A 22,905-nucleotide genomic window follows, 5' to 3' on the forward strand; every position below is an offset into this window, starting at 1 on the left:
ACATGAAAATTATAAAACAATGCAAGAACTTTCCTTTTATAAAAATCAGTTTTTCTTTTATAGCTTAGAGAAAGAATAAGATTAATATTTTTTATATATAATTTTTCATAAAACTTATAAAGAATATTAAAATGCTGATGATAAATGATTTTAAACATTATGAAAAATGCTAACATTTTAAGCAAAGTATTATTTTTTCTGGAAATTACTAAATAAACAAATAAACGAAAATGAAAAGGAATGAAAGGAAGGAATTTCCACAAAGTATAAATATTTAAGAAGTTCATCTTGCATTTATATACAAAAACAAAATTGAAACCAAAAACTTGCTGACAGAATATAAATTATATCAAAAAATCGTAAGAAATACAATGACAGACCCTATAGAAGAAATGCAAGAAAATATCAGCAAAAGTCTTATTTTTTTATCTGATGCAACTTTTCATAAAAAATGTGCAAACTAACAACCGAGCATAATTAAAAAAACATTTTTTTATATGGCAAAAAAAAAAAAAAAAAAATTCAAGATCTTTTAAAATATATTAAATTTCTATATACAAATTCACTACTAAATGGGAAAGCAAAAAGATCAAATATACCTGGTAATCCCATATTTTGACTAATCTGTCATCCGCTCCAGATATTAAATATGGCTTTTCACCTCCATGGTAATAATCAACACAATTAACACCTTTTTCATGCCCATCTAAAGTGAAATTCGCTGATGATGAGCCTAACTGCCAAACCTTTAAGAAATTTCTTATTGCATCTTACTGATAGTGTAAAAAATGTTTTATTAAAAAAGCAAATAATGTAATAAACATATATATTACAAGGGAATATCAATAAGTAACACACATAATTTTGTACACAATAATAAAAAAATGCAAAGCATGACAATAGGAAACGGAAATTAAAGTATTTCCAATTTATTACTTTTTGGCACAATTGCCATTTGTTCCATCCTTGAATAGACTTGAAAATCCAGGTCTCATAGAACGCCTTCCGCCCGTTCGAGTCAAACTACAAGGATTCTGTCGGGAGTTCTTGGGACATCCATCATACAGCTCAAAACTTGGCAACCACAAAGTTTCGTCTGTTTGAATCCATGAAGAAATTCTGTGTCGCTCACAAGTTAGACACTGACGACCATTTCATACGTGCCGACGGCGTTCTATGAGATCCAGATTTTAATCTTATCTAGGGATGGGACAAATGTAATCAATAAAAATGACAGTTAAGCCAAAAAGTAATAAATTGGTAGTATTTTCATTTCCGTTTCATATTACCATGCATTGCATTATTTATTATTGTGTTCAAAATTATTTGCGTTACTTATTGATATCCCCCCTCGTAAATAAAATTATGTAAATAAGTAATATAATTTTAGTAAACAGTTTGAAAACATCAGACTCTCATTGAAGCTGTTTTTCTTCTACAATTGATGCAAAGTTCTTTTATACATATTATATATATATATATATATATATATATATAAAATTGAGCCAATATTGAATTGCAAACCTTTAATAAAATCCAGATATGATTGGTATTACTATTTATCATTTTTCATATCTAAATAAAATGTGAAATAACAAGTGGTCAGCTAGGAATACAGCATTAAATTCAAACTGCGATAAATATTTTTCGAGGGAAACATTTCAGGATGGTGACAAAAAATAAGAATCAAAAAATGTTATTCAATAAAATCACTTATAACATACAACCAATAAATCTGAACAGAATATATTAAGAAAACAGTATTTTAGTTGGCATTGAATGGATCCATTTTTAAATAAAGCTGAATGCAAAAAACTGAATTGAAGTACATAAAAATCAGAATATACATATTTACCTTCACAGTACGATCCAATGACGCACTGGCAAATGTATTGTTATCTTTAGGGTTAATAACAATTTGCATCACATAATGAGTATGACCTTCAAAAACTTGTGTACAAGTCCAATTCTTCTCCCAGTTCCATAACTTAATCAACATATCATCTAGAAATTAAGCAGAGGTAAAACTAATTGTATAAACTTCAGCAAATATTAGTAGTATATGGGTTCCCCTTATAGGACATTTTCGATATAGTCAAAAGTACACTATACGTGTATCCATATATTATTATTTGTCATTTTTGCAAAATTGCAAGGAATATCCCCAAGAACAAAAATACTAATTCTGTCTCGATCTCTTTAAAAAAAATGTTCAATATGCCTTTAAAAATGAGGGGGGGGGGGGTGTTTAATATATGCTATGCTATTTTTAGTTAATTTTTTATAATTTAATTTTTTACATAAAAGATTAGGATTTTGAACACATAAAGCTAATACAATGGATCTAATTAAACGAATATTACCATTACTTTTATTCTGACAAATACTTCTTTTATTTATTACATTTTTTTCATCGTTAGGTGGTTTATTAAGAGATCCTCCATGGGGTAATTCAATCACATGAAAATCAAATGTACAGTTTTTAACGTCTAATTCTTTATATTCTATCTTGTGAAATAAAACATCTAAATAGACATCATTTTAGGATGACGAAACGGCTGACTTAATTGAGGATCAATACAACATCAACTCGATCTTTTATTTTTTCAATAGCCTTTCTAAACAAATTTTTTTAAATGTTATGATACTGTTCAAATCTTATTTCTTTAATTTCAATAATTTTATGTTTTTTTATATTTTAAATTTTTGATTTATTTCAACAATTTCATAATCTGGTATAAATAATTCTAACAGATTTGCTTCTTTTTCCGCTTTCTTCTTCTAATTTTTATTTATTTATTTATTTTGAAAATTTTTTTATCTTTCGACTTAACTGCATTCATCAAATTGAAATAGATTTTTAGGATCGTCTATAAATGGTTTTGATAGTTTTGTAAAGTCACGCTTAAATAACTTTTTAAAGCTTACTTCTGTTATTATCTTTTTTATTATTAATTTGGTAATCGTACCTAATTTTATCAAAATACAATCCAAAAGAATCAAATTTCTTCTTACTTTTACTGCGTTTTTCAGGTTTTTTAATATATTCGTTCTTATATTGAAATAAACGGATACATCCAAATTTAATAAACTGACCGAAACAGGTTTGCATTCACTTGCTTTTCCTATATATTTAGCTAATAATTTAATTCATTTTTCTTATAACCTCAAGCATGTTTTATCTCTAATTGTTTTACATTTCTTAGTTCATCAAGTCTTCTTCTCAATTTGCTCTCCACATATTAGTATACGTTTTTTTAAGGACTCCTTTGGAAGTCATATTTATACGATATTTTAAGTGTTTTTGCTTATGGGTGTACATATAAGTCTTTCCACATATACAATCATAGTTTGTATATTTGATAACATATTCACACGATCTGCATTCGTTTCGTGTTTCACAGAAATTATCCATAGGTTTCGAAAATTCTACATATTTCCATTTATATAGAATGATTTTATTTAAACCTATTTCCCTACATCTTTCCTGGATAATTAAAATAACGTGTATTGGGTCCTATTTCAACACAAACATCACTTATAATAAACGTTTCATCTTTTAATAAATTCAAATAATTTAAAACCTTTTCCCATTGCAATTCTTATTTTATATGGATTTTATTGATCATAATATTATTCGAAATGAAGTAATATTCACATATTTTTAACAAAATAATTAAAATTTATACATTTTTCATTACTGTAAAAAAAATCGACGAGAAACATGCACTGTACTTTTAAGGATAAGTTATACTTTTCTTCAGTATGCTTTAATCTTTCCATTATTCTTTTCTTATAACTATCTTTGATCACAAATTCCTCAGATGCCTCCTCTGATTCCTCAGTTTCACTGCTAGAAGATGATAATGGAATGCACTTAGTTTGTTCTGCTTTGTTAAAAAAAAAAATAAGCATTTATTTATGAAAATCTTTTTTTCTTTTTTTTTCCGCATTTCTAAGGCATGCTTAGCATTTTAAAAAAAGAAATTAAGACCAAACTAGTATTTTTGTTTACTGGGATATTCCTTGTAATCTCTTATATGCTTTAATCTCTAAAGTTAACAAAGAAATGATAAGATTAGTATATGGGTATGAAATATTTTCAATAAAACGATTACAAGAAAAAGTACAAAGAAGTTTAAAGCAAATAAATGACGAAAATATTTTAATAAAAAAATAATGTCATGCTTATTCTTATAATTGAAAGGGCATAAAGTAAGAAAAAAACAATGAAAAAATAAAATTCTATAATAACGCAATATTTTTGGTATTTAAATTTTATAAGAATTTTGTTTTCGTATAAATTAAGATTCCTTGTCATTAATTTTCAAAAAATGTTCAAAAAGTTATTATTTATTTAGTACATTTACAGGAAATACATAAAAAAAACAGCCCAAAAATCTCGTATTTTGGAATTTAATGTCTTTTAAATCTTTAAAATATTTTCAAATAAATTTCCTAAATTCTTCACATAACTACAATATACAAAATTCTGTTGCTTATAGTAAACAAATATTTTAGCACATTCTTTTATCTTAAATCATAACAAGCAAACAAAAATTTTAAAGAATCATATAAATCTACATACCACTTGATGTAAGGACAAATGGCTGAGTAGGATGTACGACAATAGATCGTATGTAATCAGAGTGAGCTTCCAAAATATGCACTCTATCTAAAGTGTTGTAGTTGAAAACTCGTACTTGCATATCATCCTATATATACAATCAAAAACTAGTATTTAAAGAAAAGGAATCAAAATCCATAAATTGAAAAATTATTTAAGTAAATGTTTGTAAATAATTAACACATCTCATTCTTTCACTTAAAAAGATTATATATATTTCAACACTTTAATGGTATTTTAAGTTAACATGAACAAAAGACAAATTTATTAATAATCAATTAATAAAGAATAAAAATGTGAAGCATATATCGATGCATGAGATGATACATTTATAATCAGTAAGAAAAGTTAACACAAAAGTGACTTAAACTTTTCCTTAAAAAAAATGCTCATGGTTTACTTACAGATCCACTGATGATCCAATTTTTCCGTGGAACAAACTTTGCTGCTCTAACTGGCAAATCACAAATTTCAAAGGACTTAATAAGCAACTACAATTATAAAAAAATACAAATAAGTAACACATTATTACAAAAATTCTTTTAAATTATCGACATGATGATTCAGTCCATTTTAAATTATATACTTTCTGTTCTTCTGTTATTATAGAATACTGAAATCTATTTGTTCTCAAATATATTACCAGTGGTGCCAGGAATACGAATTCAACTTAAATTAAATTAATCAAATAATAATTAATCTTTGGAATCCTGAAATAATGTATCGCCATCCAGAATTCATTAGGGCACAGAATTTCAAAGCTCCAGTACATTGAAAAGTTGTGCGTAAAATCGATTACAAAAGTCCACTTTTACAAATGTAAAAAAAAAGTAAAATAAAATTGTATTAAAAAAAAAAAAAAGGAAGATGTCTCGCAGCAGCTCTATAATGCCTGTCAGACAGTCATCAAATGGATAAGATACTTAAAAAATGCTTAATGTTTAGATGATTAAATCCCCATCAAGTTTCAAAATTTATCACCTTTAATATGAAAGATACTCTCTGCTGTGATAATTATGTTATACTAAATAGGGTATTTTTCAACATTTCTCACCAAAATTTCTCTACAAAGCATTACTGATTTAACCATACCATTTTATTTAAGTAAAGAGTTTTTAAATCAATATTAAATTTAATTTATAATGAAATATATAATTGTACTTTCATTAAATAGTTTATTACGTTAGTTAAAGAATTTATGTAACACGTCATTCGCTGAAAATTTAGTTTAGTCAGTAAAAAACCCCACACATGAAAATCAGCTAGTGCCACTTGATACTTCCAGAATGATTCTTCTGGCGGTAGCGTATTGCACTTCAGGCAGTCTTTTCTTATTTAAAAATCATTCAGCTGTGTATGTCTTATATACTGTTAAAGTTAAATAACTTTTAACTCATCCTGTATATTGAAACTTTCTGCTTTGAATACATTATTGAAACAACCAAATAAAGTTTTTTTTCCCTATTATTTCAATAATATATATATGAATCTCTTCTTCTTCCTTTTTTTTTTTTTTTTTTTCATTTTCATTTAAGCATCCAATCGTTGGAAAGTATAAATCACAGAAAATCACATACAAAAGCAATATTATATATATGTATATAAGTAATGATATTTTAAAATCTAATTTAAAACTTAATTAATTCCTTAATTTTTAGCTCTATTTAGCCCATATTAACTTCATTCTAAAATATTCTCTTATTTCCTGATCCTATTCGACTTTTTCTATCTAATTAATTCAACAGAAGCTTTGTAAAATTGTTGAATCGGCTAAAAGCCGACGTGTTCTCACACTCCGAGTGAAGGGATAGAAAATTGACAGCCAAGTAAATTCCTCTAAAAGATCGCTGTGTTTCCCTTACCTGGTTCAACGCGTATAGAGAAAATCCCTATCGAAATCTCACTGTATATAAGCACTTGAAGAAATATTTTCCCTATCAATATCTCATGTTATATAAGACCTGGGATAAATTATTTCTCTCTCTCTTTGCCTTTTTCGATCTTGTGCCGCGCTGCAGGCAGAAGTACCTTGTCCGCGCCTCTTGTAAATAAATTATGCCTTCCCGGAATGGATTAAAGCGAATTTAAAAATGCAAAGTGTCTTCACTGTCTTCGAAACTGCCTTCTGATTCAAAAATTATATACTTACATAAATATATATAACATTTTAGTCTTTCATTCTTATTCCTTGTATATACCTCAAATAAATATAAAGCGTAAATTAATTGTTGATACTACTATGCTTTAGAAATTCTACTTTTTCACTAACCAGGAGAAGAGCACTTAAAATATTAAGCAATATATTTTTAATAGCTTTTACAATTCAATTGATCTATTTCAATACGTAAAAAGATATTTTTAAAAAGTCATCATGCAATTTGATAAAAAAATAAAATCCCTGTTCTCTTGACTTGATCACAGATTGAATAAAAAAATTAAAAAAAAAAAAACAATTGTTCAACATCCTAGTTTTAGATAGTTGACAAAAATTCTCATTATTATAAATTATCTTATATTTTCTTTTTCTTGATGGGAAGTTTTTTGTTTTTATTCACTCACATCAAAGCACAGTTAAATTTATAACTAGACGTACAACAAGTTAACTTTTTATCAAATATTCACGAAAATTTAAAAATATCCTTCTCATACACCATAAATGTTACCAGACAAACTGAAGATGTTTCTGAGAACATTTTGAAACAGAAAGTAATCTTAGTTATAATAAAAATATGCAAATTATGAAATACAAATAAAGTAGCTGAAGTTTAATGTTATCACTTTGGAACTATCAGAAATTTGATAATATCAACCGACTGATAACAATAACCGAACTGGGTGAAATCAACTAAATTTTTATCACATCAAGGAAAAAGAGGAAAAAAGGAAAAACGCTTACTTCAGAACTATTTATAATTTACTTAAAAAAATAATTTTAAAAATTCATTGATTTTTGTCTTAAGAATTCACCTATATATTATACGTGCATGTACCGGTTTTTAAAAATTTGTTGGATGCTGCTGCTTGCCGAGTTTCAAAATATCAATTGCTTGATGACTTCAGCAACTGCTGAAAGGCTTTCACCAAAACATTCGTTCCCAACAGAATCATGATCTTTTATTGCTTGATCCTGATAACAAAAAAACTCAAGAATTTTCAAAATGTTACAACGGAGAGGCTCTGAAATTTTGAACTGAACATTGCATTGATTCATTTTAGGTAAACTATCATAATTGTTAAGAATTTAAATTTTGTATTTGCACTCAAATCAGCCCCCTCCCTTTAATCACTTTCGCTTTCAAAATTTAATCGCACTTAACAATGGCTTATGGCTGTTCAACAGATTTCAAAGCAGACCTAGCAGCATAGTTGTCCATTTAAACCAAAGACAGAAAAGAAGCAAATATCAGTACATGGAGAAGGGAAACCACATGCACCACATAAATAGTCTTTTATTCTTTTCGCCATAGAAAATGACCATTATATTAGTCTAAAAATACACACACAACAAACTCAGAAACACAGAAATTTAATTTAAGTCATTTTAAAATAATAAATATCTACAAATACTCTCATCAAATTGCAGCCAGTAGTTGGTGACTTAAAAATTTTAACTGAAAATTGATTTCTGATCTTTATTGTAAAATTAAGATAATTAGAAATGTTTTAGAGAATCTTTTTTTAACAAAAATCATACTTCATGGATACAAAATTGCCTTTCTATTCAGTTAAAATTAATAAAAATTATTCAATAATGGCAAATGGCAAGCTTTGCAAGCATAACAATTAAGAATAGAGCACTGATTAAAACTTTTACATGTTCTTTTGATTATGAAATAAATTTTGAAAATTTTTAAATATGTATTACTCCCAAATGATATGATGCTACCAAAATAAGAATGCTGCATTCTGTTTATTAAAGCTATGAATGTAACTAAATTCCTATATATGAAAGATTTTGAATTTTTATAAAGTTTATACAGTTTCTTTTCTTTTTTTGGAATTAAACAGGCTTATAAAATTGAAAAAATATTTGATGAAATATTTATTATTAAATATGATACAGCATTAAAGTAATGTAAAACTTGACATATCGATTTTAAAAATGTTTCTAAATGAACCAGTTTGCCGCACAGAGCTATATCTATTCTAATGGATAAAAATTTGTGTGCAAACAATTATATAACATGCAATCATGTTTTTATTTTCTGGAGCCTCTGAAAGCAATAAAAAAAAATTGCCAAGCCTTATTCGTTGAATTTCGATTCTAGCCTAAAATAGATTTAAATAATGTCAAATATCTTCATACTTATGTAGTAAAAGCAATAAATTTGTGAACAGTAGCATAATCCAGGAAAATTAAGAAGTCCTTCATTTAATGATATATCTTTGGTCTAAGGATTGACCTTGTTGGCTCAGTTGAAATACAAGATGGTAAGGAACAACATTAATGAAGTTCTTCAATGACCTTTAGTAGGAATTTCACAAAAGCGTGAGGGGGAAATGTATGAAAATGAAGAACAGTTGATCTCCTACTTCCCCTATGATTATCCAAAACTGCTTAATAAGAGTGAATAAATCTATCGAAAGGAAATTATTTTACTAACTGCACTGATCTTACGTCTAATGGATAGTTAAAATGTTTTTATTCACTGAAAACGTACAATTTGTATCTTATTCATTAAAAATGTACAGAAATGTACATTGAAAATGTACAATACAATATGTATTTTATCCATTGAAATTAACAGGTTCGTTAAAAGACCTTATATAAACTTCAATCTATCTTAATCTGACTTTTATATCTGTTTCCCTGGAAATGAATTTGAAGAGATTTTAGTATAATTCAATTAATTGCGATTTATAAGTTTCGTGAAGTTATTTCGGCGTCCTTGACGCACTTAACCCCCAAATCCACTCCTAATATTTACTCCTAATATTTTTCCTGCTTTCCTTTTCTATCCTTCCTTTCTTTCCTTTTTTTAAAGAAAAAAATCTCGAAAAAGAATTTAGTGATTAAGCTTCCTAAATATTAAATCACAAAGGGAGCACATACTCAGAGATTTTTTTAAAAATGCAACTTACCGGTATTTCATAGTTCCAAACATGAATATTACCATTGTACAAACTAGCCAACATCCATGGTTCAGATGGATGCAAATCAACACATTTAACTCGATCTGAGCGAGCCAGAAGTTTGCGCTTTACATCCAGTTTCAAAGGCTGCAAAAAACAAGAAAAGAAGTAAATATACATAATAAAAAAAGAAGAATTTTTAAAGAAGCTTTGTCTTTATTCATTTTTGAACTTAAATCATTTGAATTATATATCAATGTACAAAAACATTCATACTTGTTCATTGTGTCGTCCTGGCACATTCAACTCAAACTTCAAACTAAAGAAGTCAGAGGGTAGAATCTCTTCATACTATATACACCAATCATGCAACGAAACGAGTTTTAATATATCGAATAATTATTATAATTATTCATATATTTACCTCTGTCTAACTGCTTTATGGCAAAATTTCAGTAGATATTTTTCCACACAATTTTTCATCATTAACTGCCAGAAAAATTTATAAAAAACTTTTTTTTCTAGTTAATCAACAATTAGAAATTTTGCGGATATATTCTTTAGATCGCATTCGATAAATATAGGGAGCCACAAACAGAGCGTAAATGTTTTGAAGTAACAGAAAAAGGGGAGATTGTTTAGAGTAGCCTTAAATCATAAACATAATGGAATTTTCTTGAAGGCGGAGCCCAAGCAGACATCATCGGCGACGGTTAAAGCTTTGCAGTAGGAGATTTGTTTCATCATTGGAGTGAAATTAACTTAACCCCATATCCACTAAGAAAGCGAGAGCTTATTTCCTTTTAAGGCAAATTTTATAATCGTACAAGTGTGCTTTCCTCCCTCCCCCATGGGATAGCCATAAAAATAAAGAATTGTCCCGCCCGGTACTAAAATCGACGCGAAATAGCCTCCATCACGAGCAACTCATGCGCCTACTCATCATACAGAAGCATTACATATCACGGACGATGGCCCAGAAAGCAACATCTCTGGGATGTTGCCCATCAGAGATGCAAGAACCTATTTACTGTTTCCATTTTCATATTTCAGATGCCCCCCACCGATCAGATATCGGACCTTTAATCATAAGTCCACATTCGAAACTCTTGAAAGTTGCCACCAGCAAAAAACACGCACAACTGCGATCCCCCCAATATTATATAATATAATATATACAGGGTGTTGCCGAATTCGACCGACAAATTCAGAGAAGTGTTAGTAGGCATCAAGAGGACTAAGAATCACTATACAATATAGGGTCCCAAACCCCGTTTAGTACGTGAAAATCTCAAAAATATACGGAGCCCAAAAATTATTGGAAGCTGTAAAAAATTAATTTAAAAAATAACAAATGATGCTTGAACCATGAAGTTTCTTTCAAGTGAAAGCACATTCTTAAAGGTTATTTTTCATGTAGTTAACATGCCGATTTGACAATCCAGGGGTCGTAAATTACTGAAAACGAAAAAGTAGTTTATAACCCTTATCCGCAAAAATATTAAAACTTGAAGAAAAATGAAAGTTTGAAAATATAAGAATTTTCATGCTCTTTAATTTGATATAAGTATGTAGTATGAAAACTGAGGAGATTTTAAGATATTCAAGACAAACTAAAATATGTACCAGGAAACATCGGTACTGAGGGTGTTGTCAAATTCAAAAGATAAATGCAGAGAGGTGATAATAGGCATTAAGGAGAATAAAAATTACCATAAAACATAGTTTCGCAGGTGACGTTTATCCGTTGAAAATCGTAAAAACAGACGTCGATAAGACAATGAGTCTGTTGAAGAAAATGGCCCTATGAATGCAAAGGATTAGTAACGAGGTAGTCGAAAAGAAGAAACTTTTTCGTATGTAAATTTTCCATGCGTTTGAGGAAAATAAAAACAGCTAGCAAGTATTCATTAATGAGCATTGCAGAATTGATGGTAGTTAAACTTTATTCGCAAACAACATGTCAGATTTCTTGAATGCAACTAAAATGTGCTGGTGCACCATCCCGCATTAACCAAATGTTCTGGCGTACAATTGTCGGTATTTCCTGCAATAATTCTGGAGGGACATGCTGCAAGAAAAAAGGTACTTTTCGCCATTAAGGCGTTCGGGCAGAAGATACGGTCTCAATAAATGACCCTGCCCAAATATTAATATTAAAGATATAGTGATGTGGGGATTTTCGAATGACTAAATATGCGCACTGTGCTAGTTGAAAACGCCTTCTTTCGTAAAGCAGACTTCATCAGAGAATAAAACTCAAGCTGAAAGTGTGCTTCCTGTGTGGCATCATGCATTCAGCGCGCGAACTCCATTCGCAGTAGGTAATCATCATCGCATAGGAATTGGAATTTTTTCGAGAGGAATGGGTGCATGTTTTCAAAGCGCAGAACAACTGTTTTTTGTTCATGTCTGCGCACTCTGCGTTCTTGTCCTGAATTTGGACTCGTTATTTCGGAGACAGGGTATTTTGAAAAACCCTGTCACCCGCAGCCATCTATCGATGTTTGGAAACGTGGTATGGTACGGACAACTCCTCCTCGGTTATTTTGCACTTGGTACATGCTTTGTGCTGGACGTCCAGTGTCATCCGCTTGGCCGTAAGTTAAATGCATATCGTCATCCGTGATATCTGACGTGTTATTTGTGAATGAATTTATATATATATATATATATATATATATATATATATTAAACCTTTATACTCGCAAACAAGAGCGGACTGGCCAAGTTGACAGCTTGCCCAATGGCAAGTGGGTCATTTAAGAATATCAAAATAAAACTTTGTCGTCAAGAAAAATTGAGATGGAGTTTTTGAGATAGAACAATTATATGAATCATCATCCTAAAAATCTTTTATGATATACTGTCAGTTGTTGAATTTCTGATTCTTTCTTTTCAGGTTCTATTATCTTGTACTTATTATGTAAATTATATATATACTGCTCGTGCTTTATACATTATGATACAATATTGTGTGGTTGATTTTTGATTGAATTTTCTGCAATAAACTTCTGTATTTTTGAATTGTTTTAAAATTTGGTTAAGAAATTTTCTTTAATAATATTTTTTTTAAATTTAGTATAGAATTTCATTAAAAATTTTCAAAACAACAGCATGCCATACAATCACCAAAAACTTATTGCAACTTCAATCATAAAAAATATTTTTATTCTTATTTTAACTGTCGATAATATTATATAACCTGTGAAAGTCACAGAATAATGTCTGGGTGAAAGAAAAGCGATTTATTGGAAATCTGCAAATCACACGATTCTTTCCATAAATAAGGAATACGTTGTGAAAGATATTTCTTTACATAAATGTACGAAATTTCTCGTTATAGAGAAGTAGATGCTACTTTTACAGCAATATCGGCTAATTCATTGCAAACAACACCGATGTGTTCAGATAAACAACAAAACAAAATTTGGTAATCCTTAACTTGCAATATTCTCAAAAGGCAAAGGATATCTATAGCCAAAGGATGCATTTTTATTTGAAGATGGCTGAGGGCTTTGAGAGGAATTCATACTGTTTAGAATAAATGCAGAATGTAAGATTAGAAATTCTCTCTAGAGAAAACAAAATCGCCATCAGTTCAGCAGTTAAGACAGCACAAAGTATTAAATTGAAAGCAGCTAATGTCCTCAGCAATGACGACACCACAACTCACATGATTAGCTGTTTTTGAACCATTAGTAAAGACGGGAATGCAAGTAAAATATTCATTACGGTGATATAGAAATTGTTGAAAAGCAACAGAAGCAGTGGTAGATTTGTCATGGTTAGGGAAGGGATTAAGATATGATATTTCTGAGACATCCCAGTATCCCCACAATAGTATTAGTATTATGAATTTAAAGATTCAAAATATCTGAATCGGCAAGAAATCTTATCATTTCCCAAAAAGGAAAGATACTAGAAGGGCGTGCATTATATAGTCTTCCTAGGCCAATGAGTATATTCATCCGACGTACAGGATGATTGGTTTAAGAGTGAAGGCGAGAAAAAAAAAATACTTTTCACACAGTTTTTTACGATGCAGATAAATGGAAGTTGATGGCAAACTACGAACTATTGAAGCTACGAACTGTCGATGTACAGAAGGCTCCAGAACAAATATGCAAAGCAATATGATGTACTAAATTTCGAAGAATATTAGAACACGCTGAATCATTCACTTCGCATCCATAATTAATGCGTGACGGAAAGATTGATAGACGCGAAGTAAATATGTTCGATCTGCCACCCCATTTTGTAGATGAGAGGACATTGAAAATATTGAGGGATATTTCACAATTCCTCTGCAAATGAAGAACACAAGGAAGGAAAGTAAGTATGCAATCAAATAGGTATGTCAAAAAATGTATTTCTTCAACAAAAGGAATATTGACATCTCAAATCTGTATAACAGGATTAGTTCGACAAAAATGGACAAGTCTGCTTTTTTCTGGGGAATGTGTGTGCCCATTTTGATCACACCACGCAGTAAGCCTAAATATTGCCCACTGATGTTGCCTTTCAATTAAATTCATGTTAGATCTTTGACAAGAAATTTGAATGTCAACATAAAATGTACCAGAAAAAGATTAAAGTAAAACATTAAATATTTAAATGAAAGATGGAAAAGGTGATGCTCACAGCATTTAAAGCTTACATTTAATGCCGCCATAATGTAATAATGTCACAACATTTATTATTGACATAAAGCCGTTTCGTCAGAAGATGTGACCCTTAGGGGCTGAGGGTAGAAGGAATTTGCATAAAAACGAGTACCGAGGCAGGTATTCTGTGCGATTATGACAGAATAGCAAACGAATTTCTAATAAAAATGCGAAACAAAGCTCTAACTTTCTTTTAAGTTGAATAAAATAAAATCCCAACATTTATATTAACAAGAAGAAGACTAAAACAGAAAGGTTGGTAAAAACGTCACAATACAAAAAGAAACTGTCCTAAAATAGAAAATTTGAGTTTAGGTAAGATAAGGAAGATATTTTACATAAAGAAACTAATTTCTAACAAGGAACAACCATTCAGCTTAAGCAGTGACAAGTGGCACCCAGGGAACAATATGATTTTTTTCGACGCTGTCAGTAGTATTATTGTAGTGATTGGATTTTGAAGCGTTAGAAAATAAACGTTCATAGATGGCGCTAGGACAAACGCGAGTGTAATTAAAAGAGTGATGTCATTCGAGTGTTTGCTCTTGGAGTAGAAGGAGTTACTGAGCAGAGTAACTCAAACGAATCTGCAATAAATTTGTTAAGTTTTCTATTTGCCTATTTTTTTCAAAGCACTCGCGAACCAGCCACGACAATTATATAAATTGCGCCCGGGGCATATTGTTACTTTTTCATCACATTTTATTTTTCTTTATACAAGATATACACATAAACGTTTTGTCTCCATGGCGACTCCTAAGACTGCCACCCGGAGCATCTATATACCCTCTTTGCCACCTCGTTGCTACATCTTTGAAATTAAGGGAACTGGAAGTTAGGGTTGCTGATTAAGACCATAGTCATATCAGAGAAAAATCTCCATCTTCTCATCAAGATCCAGGGTCAGAATGACACGTAACACAAGAATATTTTTTTGATGGCCCGTGCTTAAAATGGACTTTCAAATAACGCAATTTCAAATTTGTCATAACAAACAAGTAGCATTAATCACGAATGGAATAAAAGGTTCAAGTGTTGCATGTGAAATTCACACAAAAATATTACAAATATTTTTTTATTAATTAAAAGATATAGCTGTGAATACAAATTGCATGACACATGAGCTTTGGCAAAAAAAATATCAGTTATTCTGAAATAAATAGCTAAAATGAAGAACTACACAGTAAACAGAATCTCTTAAGATTACCGAATCAAAAGTTTGATGCTCCCTTCTTAGCCCATCCGGCAGATAGTTGCAAATGCTAAACTAGGCAAATAATCCACACCAATTATATATTCCAACTAGGGATTGCAATACCGGACCAAAAGTTCAATACCGGTATTCGGTATTTTTTAGATCTTAATACCGGGATACCGGTATTAGAAATTTTAGAAAAAGAAAGAAAACACAGGAGTTTCTTTGTTTTATTTGCCAGTTATATTAGAGAGTGTAAATATCAGTAAAAATAATTTGTAAATAAATTATAACAATATATAAAGAATCACAAAAAAGTAAAGGGACATTTTATTTATTTAAATCACAAAAAAGTGTAAATAAAACTAATGAGTCTGTGGTACTATTACAAATTTTTGAAAAGTGATCTTAAAAAACATAATGCATCCATTGTACTGTCATTAAGCCTGGAACGTAATTTTGTGCAAAAATGACCAGCTGTAGAAAACGCTCTTTCGGCATCTACGCTAGTTGGTGGTATTGTTAGCAATGCGCGATATGCTTTTTCCAAGTATTTACCTCTAAATCCCTCATCTTCAAATAAATCGATTTCTCATCGGATGGTTTTGGATATAGCTGATTTCTGTATTGTTTTTTTTTGGTTTGTTGAATTTTTTTTATTTATCGCTAATTCTAATTTTTGTTTGAGAGACAATTCCTTTTCATTATAGACATTAGTATCATCATAATCTTCGATAACTGTACCGAATTCTTCTGAATGTGGATAGGTTTGTGGGTAAAACTTTTTAAGAAAATTTAATATAAACTTGATCAGATTTAAATTGGTTAGTCTCTTTTTTTTTTCATTTTTAAAATCATTATAATTATGTAAATTCAGTAAGATAAGATTTTCTATTTCGGTATGCCTTTCTTCTGTGCGAGTTTTCTATGTAATATATAATTCTTCAGCTAGTGATGTGTGCTGTTCTTTCAGTGACTGCAACATGAAATTTATTGTTGCATTAGCTGTTAATAAATTAGAATCTTTCCGACATAATGCCTCAACAGCCAGTTTTATTGGAAGTAGAGCTGATACAGTTCTGGATATTAAGTCGAATTCACTATCTGAAAAATAAATTTGGAGGTTTAAGTCGATTATTGCTTTTTGGATTGGATTTCTTAGTTTCAAAAATCGTTCCATCATTAGGAGTAAACTGTTCCAACGTGTTTTAGAATCTAATATTAACATATATTCTGTTTTATTTTCAGTTAGTATATATTTTTGTAATATGGCATTTTTTGTAGGGGAACGTTTAAATATTTTAACAATTTTTCGAACTTTATAAATTATAGGAAGCAATTCTTGATGGGTTAATATTTCATCCTCATTAGCAATATCGTCTTCAACAGTTACATTGCCATTATCTTCATTGTCAATATCACTCTCAGTCTCTTCAAAGGCGGAATCCGAAGTTTCTATATCCACAGTATTTGGATTCGTCTGTTCTTTATTTTTTTGGTATAATACATCCATTACTCCTAATTGAATTCCATGAGCATAGCACAATTGCTGATTTGCACCAATCAACTTTCCAACTTTATTCATAACTGTTGCTCCATCAGTCGTTATGGATACAATATCTTCTTTCAGGGATAATCCATGTTTCGCTAATTTAGACTTAAGCACTTCCACACATTTTTCGGCTGGCATACTTCCCGAGACATGTGTAAGTCCTATATTCAATTTTTTTTTTCTGAATGAATATTTATATTTAAATAGCGTCTATTTCTTACACTTGTCCATTCATCAAATGTAAGACTAAATTTTCACCATTTACTTTTAATTGTAATAGCTCGTGTTTCAAAGAATTGCGAACAACATTACTGTAGTTTATAACAGTTCTTCTTATAGTGTTTATCGATGTTGATAGATTTTTAAAACCTCTGGCGGATATTGATTTTCTTAATTCAGTAGAAGTGCAAAACACTCGAAATGGTAAACGATCTAATGCTGTCATTTTACTTATAGTTTCATCCAAATTATCTTTTCGTTTTTCAAAATAATCTAAAATTCCTGATGGCTTGGGCTTAGAAACTGTGCTTGAATTTGTATCTTCATCGCAATTAGATTCTTTCCTCTTTAACAAATTTGTATCATGTTTCGTTTTTAAATAACTCTTGAACATTTTTTACATTGTGCCACCATATTCTTTTCATCATATAAATAATGAAACCAAACCGAAGTATTATCAATTGATTTTTTATGTTCTTTAAAGTTATTCTTATTCATTATTATGGGTTATTATTTATGAGCATATATATAATAAATCTGAAAAATATTTTTATCCCTAAAGTATGATATGCAAATACAATGTGAATAACAAACCCACCAATTTAAAAAATATCGAAATATTACGCACTTTCTTCACAACTGAAACCTTGTTTTCATAGACATGAATATCAGACTACGAAACGTGCGCGTGTGCAGTATTGCTCGGAGCTGTAATAAGATAATTTTGACCCTTCTTTTTGGATGATTCCCGTCGTGTTCATCTATATTTCACCAGAATAGTAGATTTTGAAAGCGCATTTCCGGTATTCTTTCGATAGGCGCATTTCCGGTATACCTTTAACCTTGGATTTCCCCTATTAGATACTTTTTAGCTCCTTTTTTTTTTTTTTTTCACATGTGTGTAAGTGTAATCACGTGAACATGTAGTGAAGACAATTTAAAAGATTTCTAGTAAATACCGAAAAACCGGTATTTAAACTTGTGAGTACCGGTATTACAAAATTGTACAAATGGCTCAAAATACCGGTATTCGGTATCCCGGTATACCGGTATTGCAATCCCTAATTCCAACAAGCCAACAGGTGAAAATAGTCTGCAACTTGTTTTTGAGTGATAAATTAAGAACCTGCCCAGAATATAGGAGACCACAATTTCTTTTTTCTTTTTGTGTGTGTGGAGAGGCGAGAGACTTCATTAAAGTACACTGTACAAGTAAAATAATTTGACACATTCCAGAATACTGAACATCAGGATTACAGGATAAGAAGCGGTCCGCAGAATACTTGAAGTGTGGAGGAGCTTGAAATCCTCCTAGATTACAAAACTTTCCCTAAATGCAACAATATTATGTAACGATACATTGTTTTACATATTTATATACATATAGGTTATCCCAAAAAAGTGGAACGTGCGCTTATTTCCCAAAATATTGCATCTAGACGTATACTTTCTATAACAGTATTTCATTAAAGAAGATATGGAGTTATATCAGTAAATTTTCGCTTGTGTGAAAAAACTTTAATTTTTTTTTTTTTATTCTGGCCACACAGTGAAAACTGTCAATTAATAAAGTGTCACATTCACCGATGTACACGTATGTCTAAATTAAACGAACTGATTCAGGCACTTTACACCTTCCAAGGAAAATATTTACTGGTTTCTACAGCAAGCTTATATACCTTTGCCATCGATCAACAGGAAACACATGACATAGGCTTCGAGCTTGCATGCATTGAAAATGAAGATATCATGCACCGTAATTAAGTGTTTCCATAACTAGTTACAAAATAGTTCAGTGGAAGATCATACCAAACTTCACATGGACTTAAAAATCTGACTTGTAAAGGACTGCATTTTTGATAGTGAGCTTATAAATTGATTAAATTTTTAAGATATGAAAAGAATATTTAGCTTCTGCTGGTCAGAAATTATATTCAGAGATCTATATTCTTAATTTATAAATTGACAATTAAGAAGCGAAAAAAATGTTGGTGTAATTTTGCATTCGGTTTAATAGTGTGCTTAAGTAGATAAAATGGCTGTACCAACATTTTTAAATAAAGGTTAATCAGTCTTTTTATTTTAATACTAATTGTCTTGTATATGAAATAAAATAAGTACAATTAGCAAACAAACTTTATTATTTTTTATGGGTGTTATGTCCGCATATATAGTAAATACCATCTTGAAATATACAAATAAACATTTATGGTACATAAGAGTACATTTAAATGAGTCTTACTGTCATAATGGGCAGACAGCAATTGCAACTTTTGGGAGAAAGAGACAGATGGATATGTTAGGTGATTTTATATGGTTTGTTGGATTAAAATTAAGGTTAAAGCTGCAACCATAACCAACTGCGACAAGTCTAATAACTATAAAATGAATGGCGCCAACACGGATTAAGTATTCTTCCTCAGAATTCCATTGGCCCATCAATGGCAAACAGAATGTTTGAGACATAAAAAGAATGAACAAACACCACTCGCAAGCACAAAATGGTTTTCTGTCAAATTCTAATAAAAATCCACTATCCTAAATTTCCAAACAGAGAATTGGCCCTCTGCTAATCGCAAGTACTTACAGGTAACCCTCAAAGTCAAGGACTCAACAATTCAATTTTTTTTTTTTTTTTTTTTTTTTTTTTTGTAAAGAAGTTTTTTTTAGAATTAGAATAAGAGGTTTTTCAAGAGGTTTAACAATTCAAAAGTTCATGTTTAAAAAATCTTTATAATTAATTCACAAAAACTTTTTTAATGCTATTCTGGTTCTATTTATTACACAAGTTCACAGAAGGTAAACGTTTTGATGAACTTAAAATATAAGATAAGATAAACAAACCCCGATCAAGCCATAGGCCAAACGGGGGTAGTAGATGATGTCATCACAAAGCAAGTCCACCTAGCAGAAAGACACAAGTGGCACTTGTCGATACCGAACATCAGAAACCGACATAAATTTTGAAGCCCTCTGGTAGAACGCACCAAATGTCTCAAATAAAGCAATAGCTACTAAACCAGATTAGCATAAAAGTCACATGCTTTTCTGTTATTACCAATGTCATAATATAACAACAATAATAGTCATATGATAAAAGTTACAATACAATAATAGTTATACAATAAAGTTATGCAATACGCAAAAAAGTGAAACAAAAACAAAATAATGCGATAAAATCAATCAATTTCAACTGATAAAAGTTGAGTAATAATATCGATGCACGCTTTTTTACAACAGGAAGGCGAATAAGATTTTTCAACTTTTGTTGTAACCAGTTAAAAGGCCAGTTACTTCTGAAATTATCTCATTTAGAGCAGTCTTTTATTATATGTTTCACAATTCCTTCTGAAATTCCACACTGGCAAAATGGTTCCTTTCCAGAAAACTTATGTTGTTAAGTCCTAAATATACCATAGCTAGTATAAATTTAATTTAGAAAAGAAATCTTCTTTGAGATATAATTTAACTTTCGAAAAGAATTCATTTATTTTAATATCTTTATTCGAATTTTCCCAACAAATTTGTCATTCATCGCCAATCTTTTTACATGTTTCTGTTTTCAGCGTTATTTTATATTTATTATTATTATGTCTATTTCTGCATTAACGCTTTTTTGGACAAGTAAATTGGCTCTTTCATTTCCATAATAAATGGTGTACTTTTATATAATCCAAGTTAATATCCAAGTCGGAATCTACAATTTTATCTTTCATATGCAATAAAATTATTCTTACTTCTCGAGTTGACTCTAGTGACATTAACGCAGACCTAGAATCAGTAATAATATATACCTTTGCCAGTCTTTCTTTAATAGCAAAATTCACTGTCCTAGAGATTGCCTCAACTTCAGCCATAAAAACAGTTACCCCATCCGCCAGTCTAAGCATATCATGATCTTTTTCAATACCATTGAAATACCAAGTCCATGGCTCCTCCTACCATCCATCCATCCAACCTTGAACCATCAGTATAAATATAGTGCTCTGTTTCCAAGGTAGAGTCAAAATATTTCAATGTAATTACACTACTTTCTAAGGAATAATACCTTTTTCATAATCGAAATTTATCATATTATTTGAATTACTTTTTCTCTTAGAAACATTGATATCAACTGTCGCTGAATTAAATTTCTCTATGACCAAGTTGATTAAAGGGCAGCCATTTAAAACTTGAACTGCCACTGTTGAAATTGTTCTATAAGCTTTAGTAACAGTTAACAAACAAAGTCAGTGGATTAGAAGAAGTTTGTCCCTCGGTTTTACTTGACCCGTAAACCAAATTTCCGAACAATACATATTTTTTTTCAAATATGATTTTATAAATTTCTTTCATTGTCGTTGGTGCAAATTCCCAAGCAACTCTCGTAAGTCTCCTTACTTTTACAATAATTTTATCAATTTTCGTTTTCAGGTAATTAAGATGAGGCATAAAAGACAAATCTATATCAAAAACAATTCATAAATATTTAAGTTCCTTTGAGAAACCTATTCCTTTATCATATAACCTAATTACTGAAAAATGAGAAATATCCCAACGAAACTGAAGCATATTGTAAAGAGATTTATTTAAACTACATTTCAGATTAAAAACATTGGCCTATTCTTCCATTTTCTGTAAAATTGATACCTTCTTTTGAACAAAATGATAAGATCAATATAGTTACGTCATCTGCAAATGCTTGCATTTTATGTTCTGGGTTTGCCTAAAATTGATTTAAAACTTCATTAATAACAGCTAACCAATGTGCTGGCTCAGAACTAAAGCCTTGAAGAACTCCGTGATAACAGCTCCAAAATTTATTATTAGGCAACAGGATTGTACGAATTTCTAGGCTTTCCTCAACTCTATAAATTAATACCTTTGTGTTTGCTTTGAAAGTTCTCGTATGCGTTAATTCTTCTTTAAGGAATTCCTTATTTATAAATTCTTTTAATTTTTTGATGTCGCCTTCATTGCTGACTTCTATAAGTACACCGCCATTATAAAAGTTTTTAACATTTCGTATTCTAATCTTGAATTAAGCCGGATCTATACCCGCTTGAAGTATGTTCTTTAAATTTCCTTTTTTTCGGATAAATTATAGCTATCGGCCCCTTTTCTCTCTTTCTACAACATGATCTGGATCTTCTTCTTTGTTTCGCTACTATGTCTGCATAACTGGGAGTTACAGTTGGCATAACTGGCATGACAGCTTGCATTTTAGCCAATTAAGTATTTCTGTTTGGTTTTAGAGTTTTCCAAGTAACATAGGTAAGACTATTTGTGAATCTAACAGCCATTCGCACTAGATCAGAAATAAATAATCACTTGACTTTCCGATTTTCTTTGTTTTAAATTTTAACAGATGTTCAGTCAATGAAGTTTAATGCTTCTTGTTGAAAGTCTACCGCATCAATGTCAATTAGGCTTTCCAGAAATTCTTTAAATGTAGGTTTCTGTGGATTTTTCTTAGAAGGAGAGAAAAAAAAATAGGTAGTTCATAGTTCGCTTCAGTCTTTATTATTCCCAGACATAAAGAATAATGGCAAGTATTCGATTCACCACAGGAAACACAATAAAATGAAGAAAG

General features: G+C 30.2%; 1 protein-coding gene across 2 annotated transcripts in view; it reads right to left on the reverse strand.

Moving 5' to 3' along the window:
- Positions 1-22,905, reverse strand: part of LOC129960216 (coatomer subunit beta'-like) — a 57,073-nt gene that overhangs the window by 28,368 nt on the left and 5,800 nt on the right. For both annotated transcript variants that reach the window (XM_056073458.1, XM_056073457.1), the window contains exons 2-6: positions 9,710-9,847; positions 5,032-5,118; positions 4,589-4,715; positions 1,856-2,004; positions 600-746 (exon numbers count right to left, since the gene is read on the reverse strand). In XM_056073458.1, the coding sequence (XP_055929433.1) occupies positions 600-746; positions 1,856-2,004; positions 4,589-4,715; positions 5,032-5,118; positions 9,710-9,847 (648 nt within the window). The remainder of the gene's footprint in view (positions 1-599; positions 747-1,855; positions 2,005-4,588; positions 4,716-5,031; positions 5,119-9,709; positions 9,848-22,905) is intronic.

The sequence above is a fragment of the Argiope bruennichi genome, chromosome X2 (assembly GCF_947563725.1).
Source record: "Argiope bruennichi chromosome X2, qqArgBrue1.1, whole genome shotgun sequence".
NCBI classification, from domain to species: Eukaryota; Metazoa; Arthropoda; class Arachnida; order Araneae; family Araneidae; genus Argiope; species Argiope bruennichi.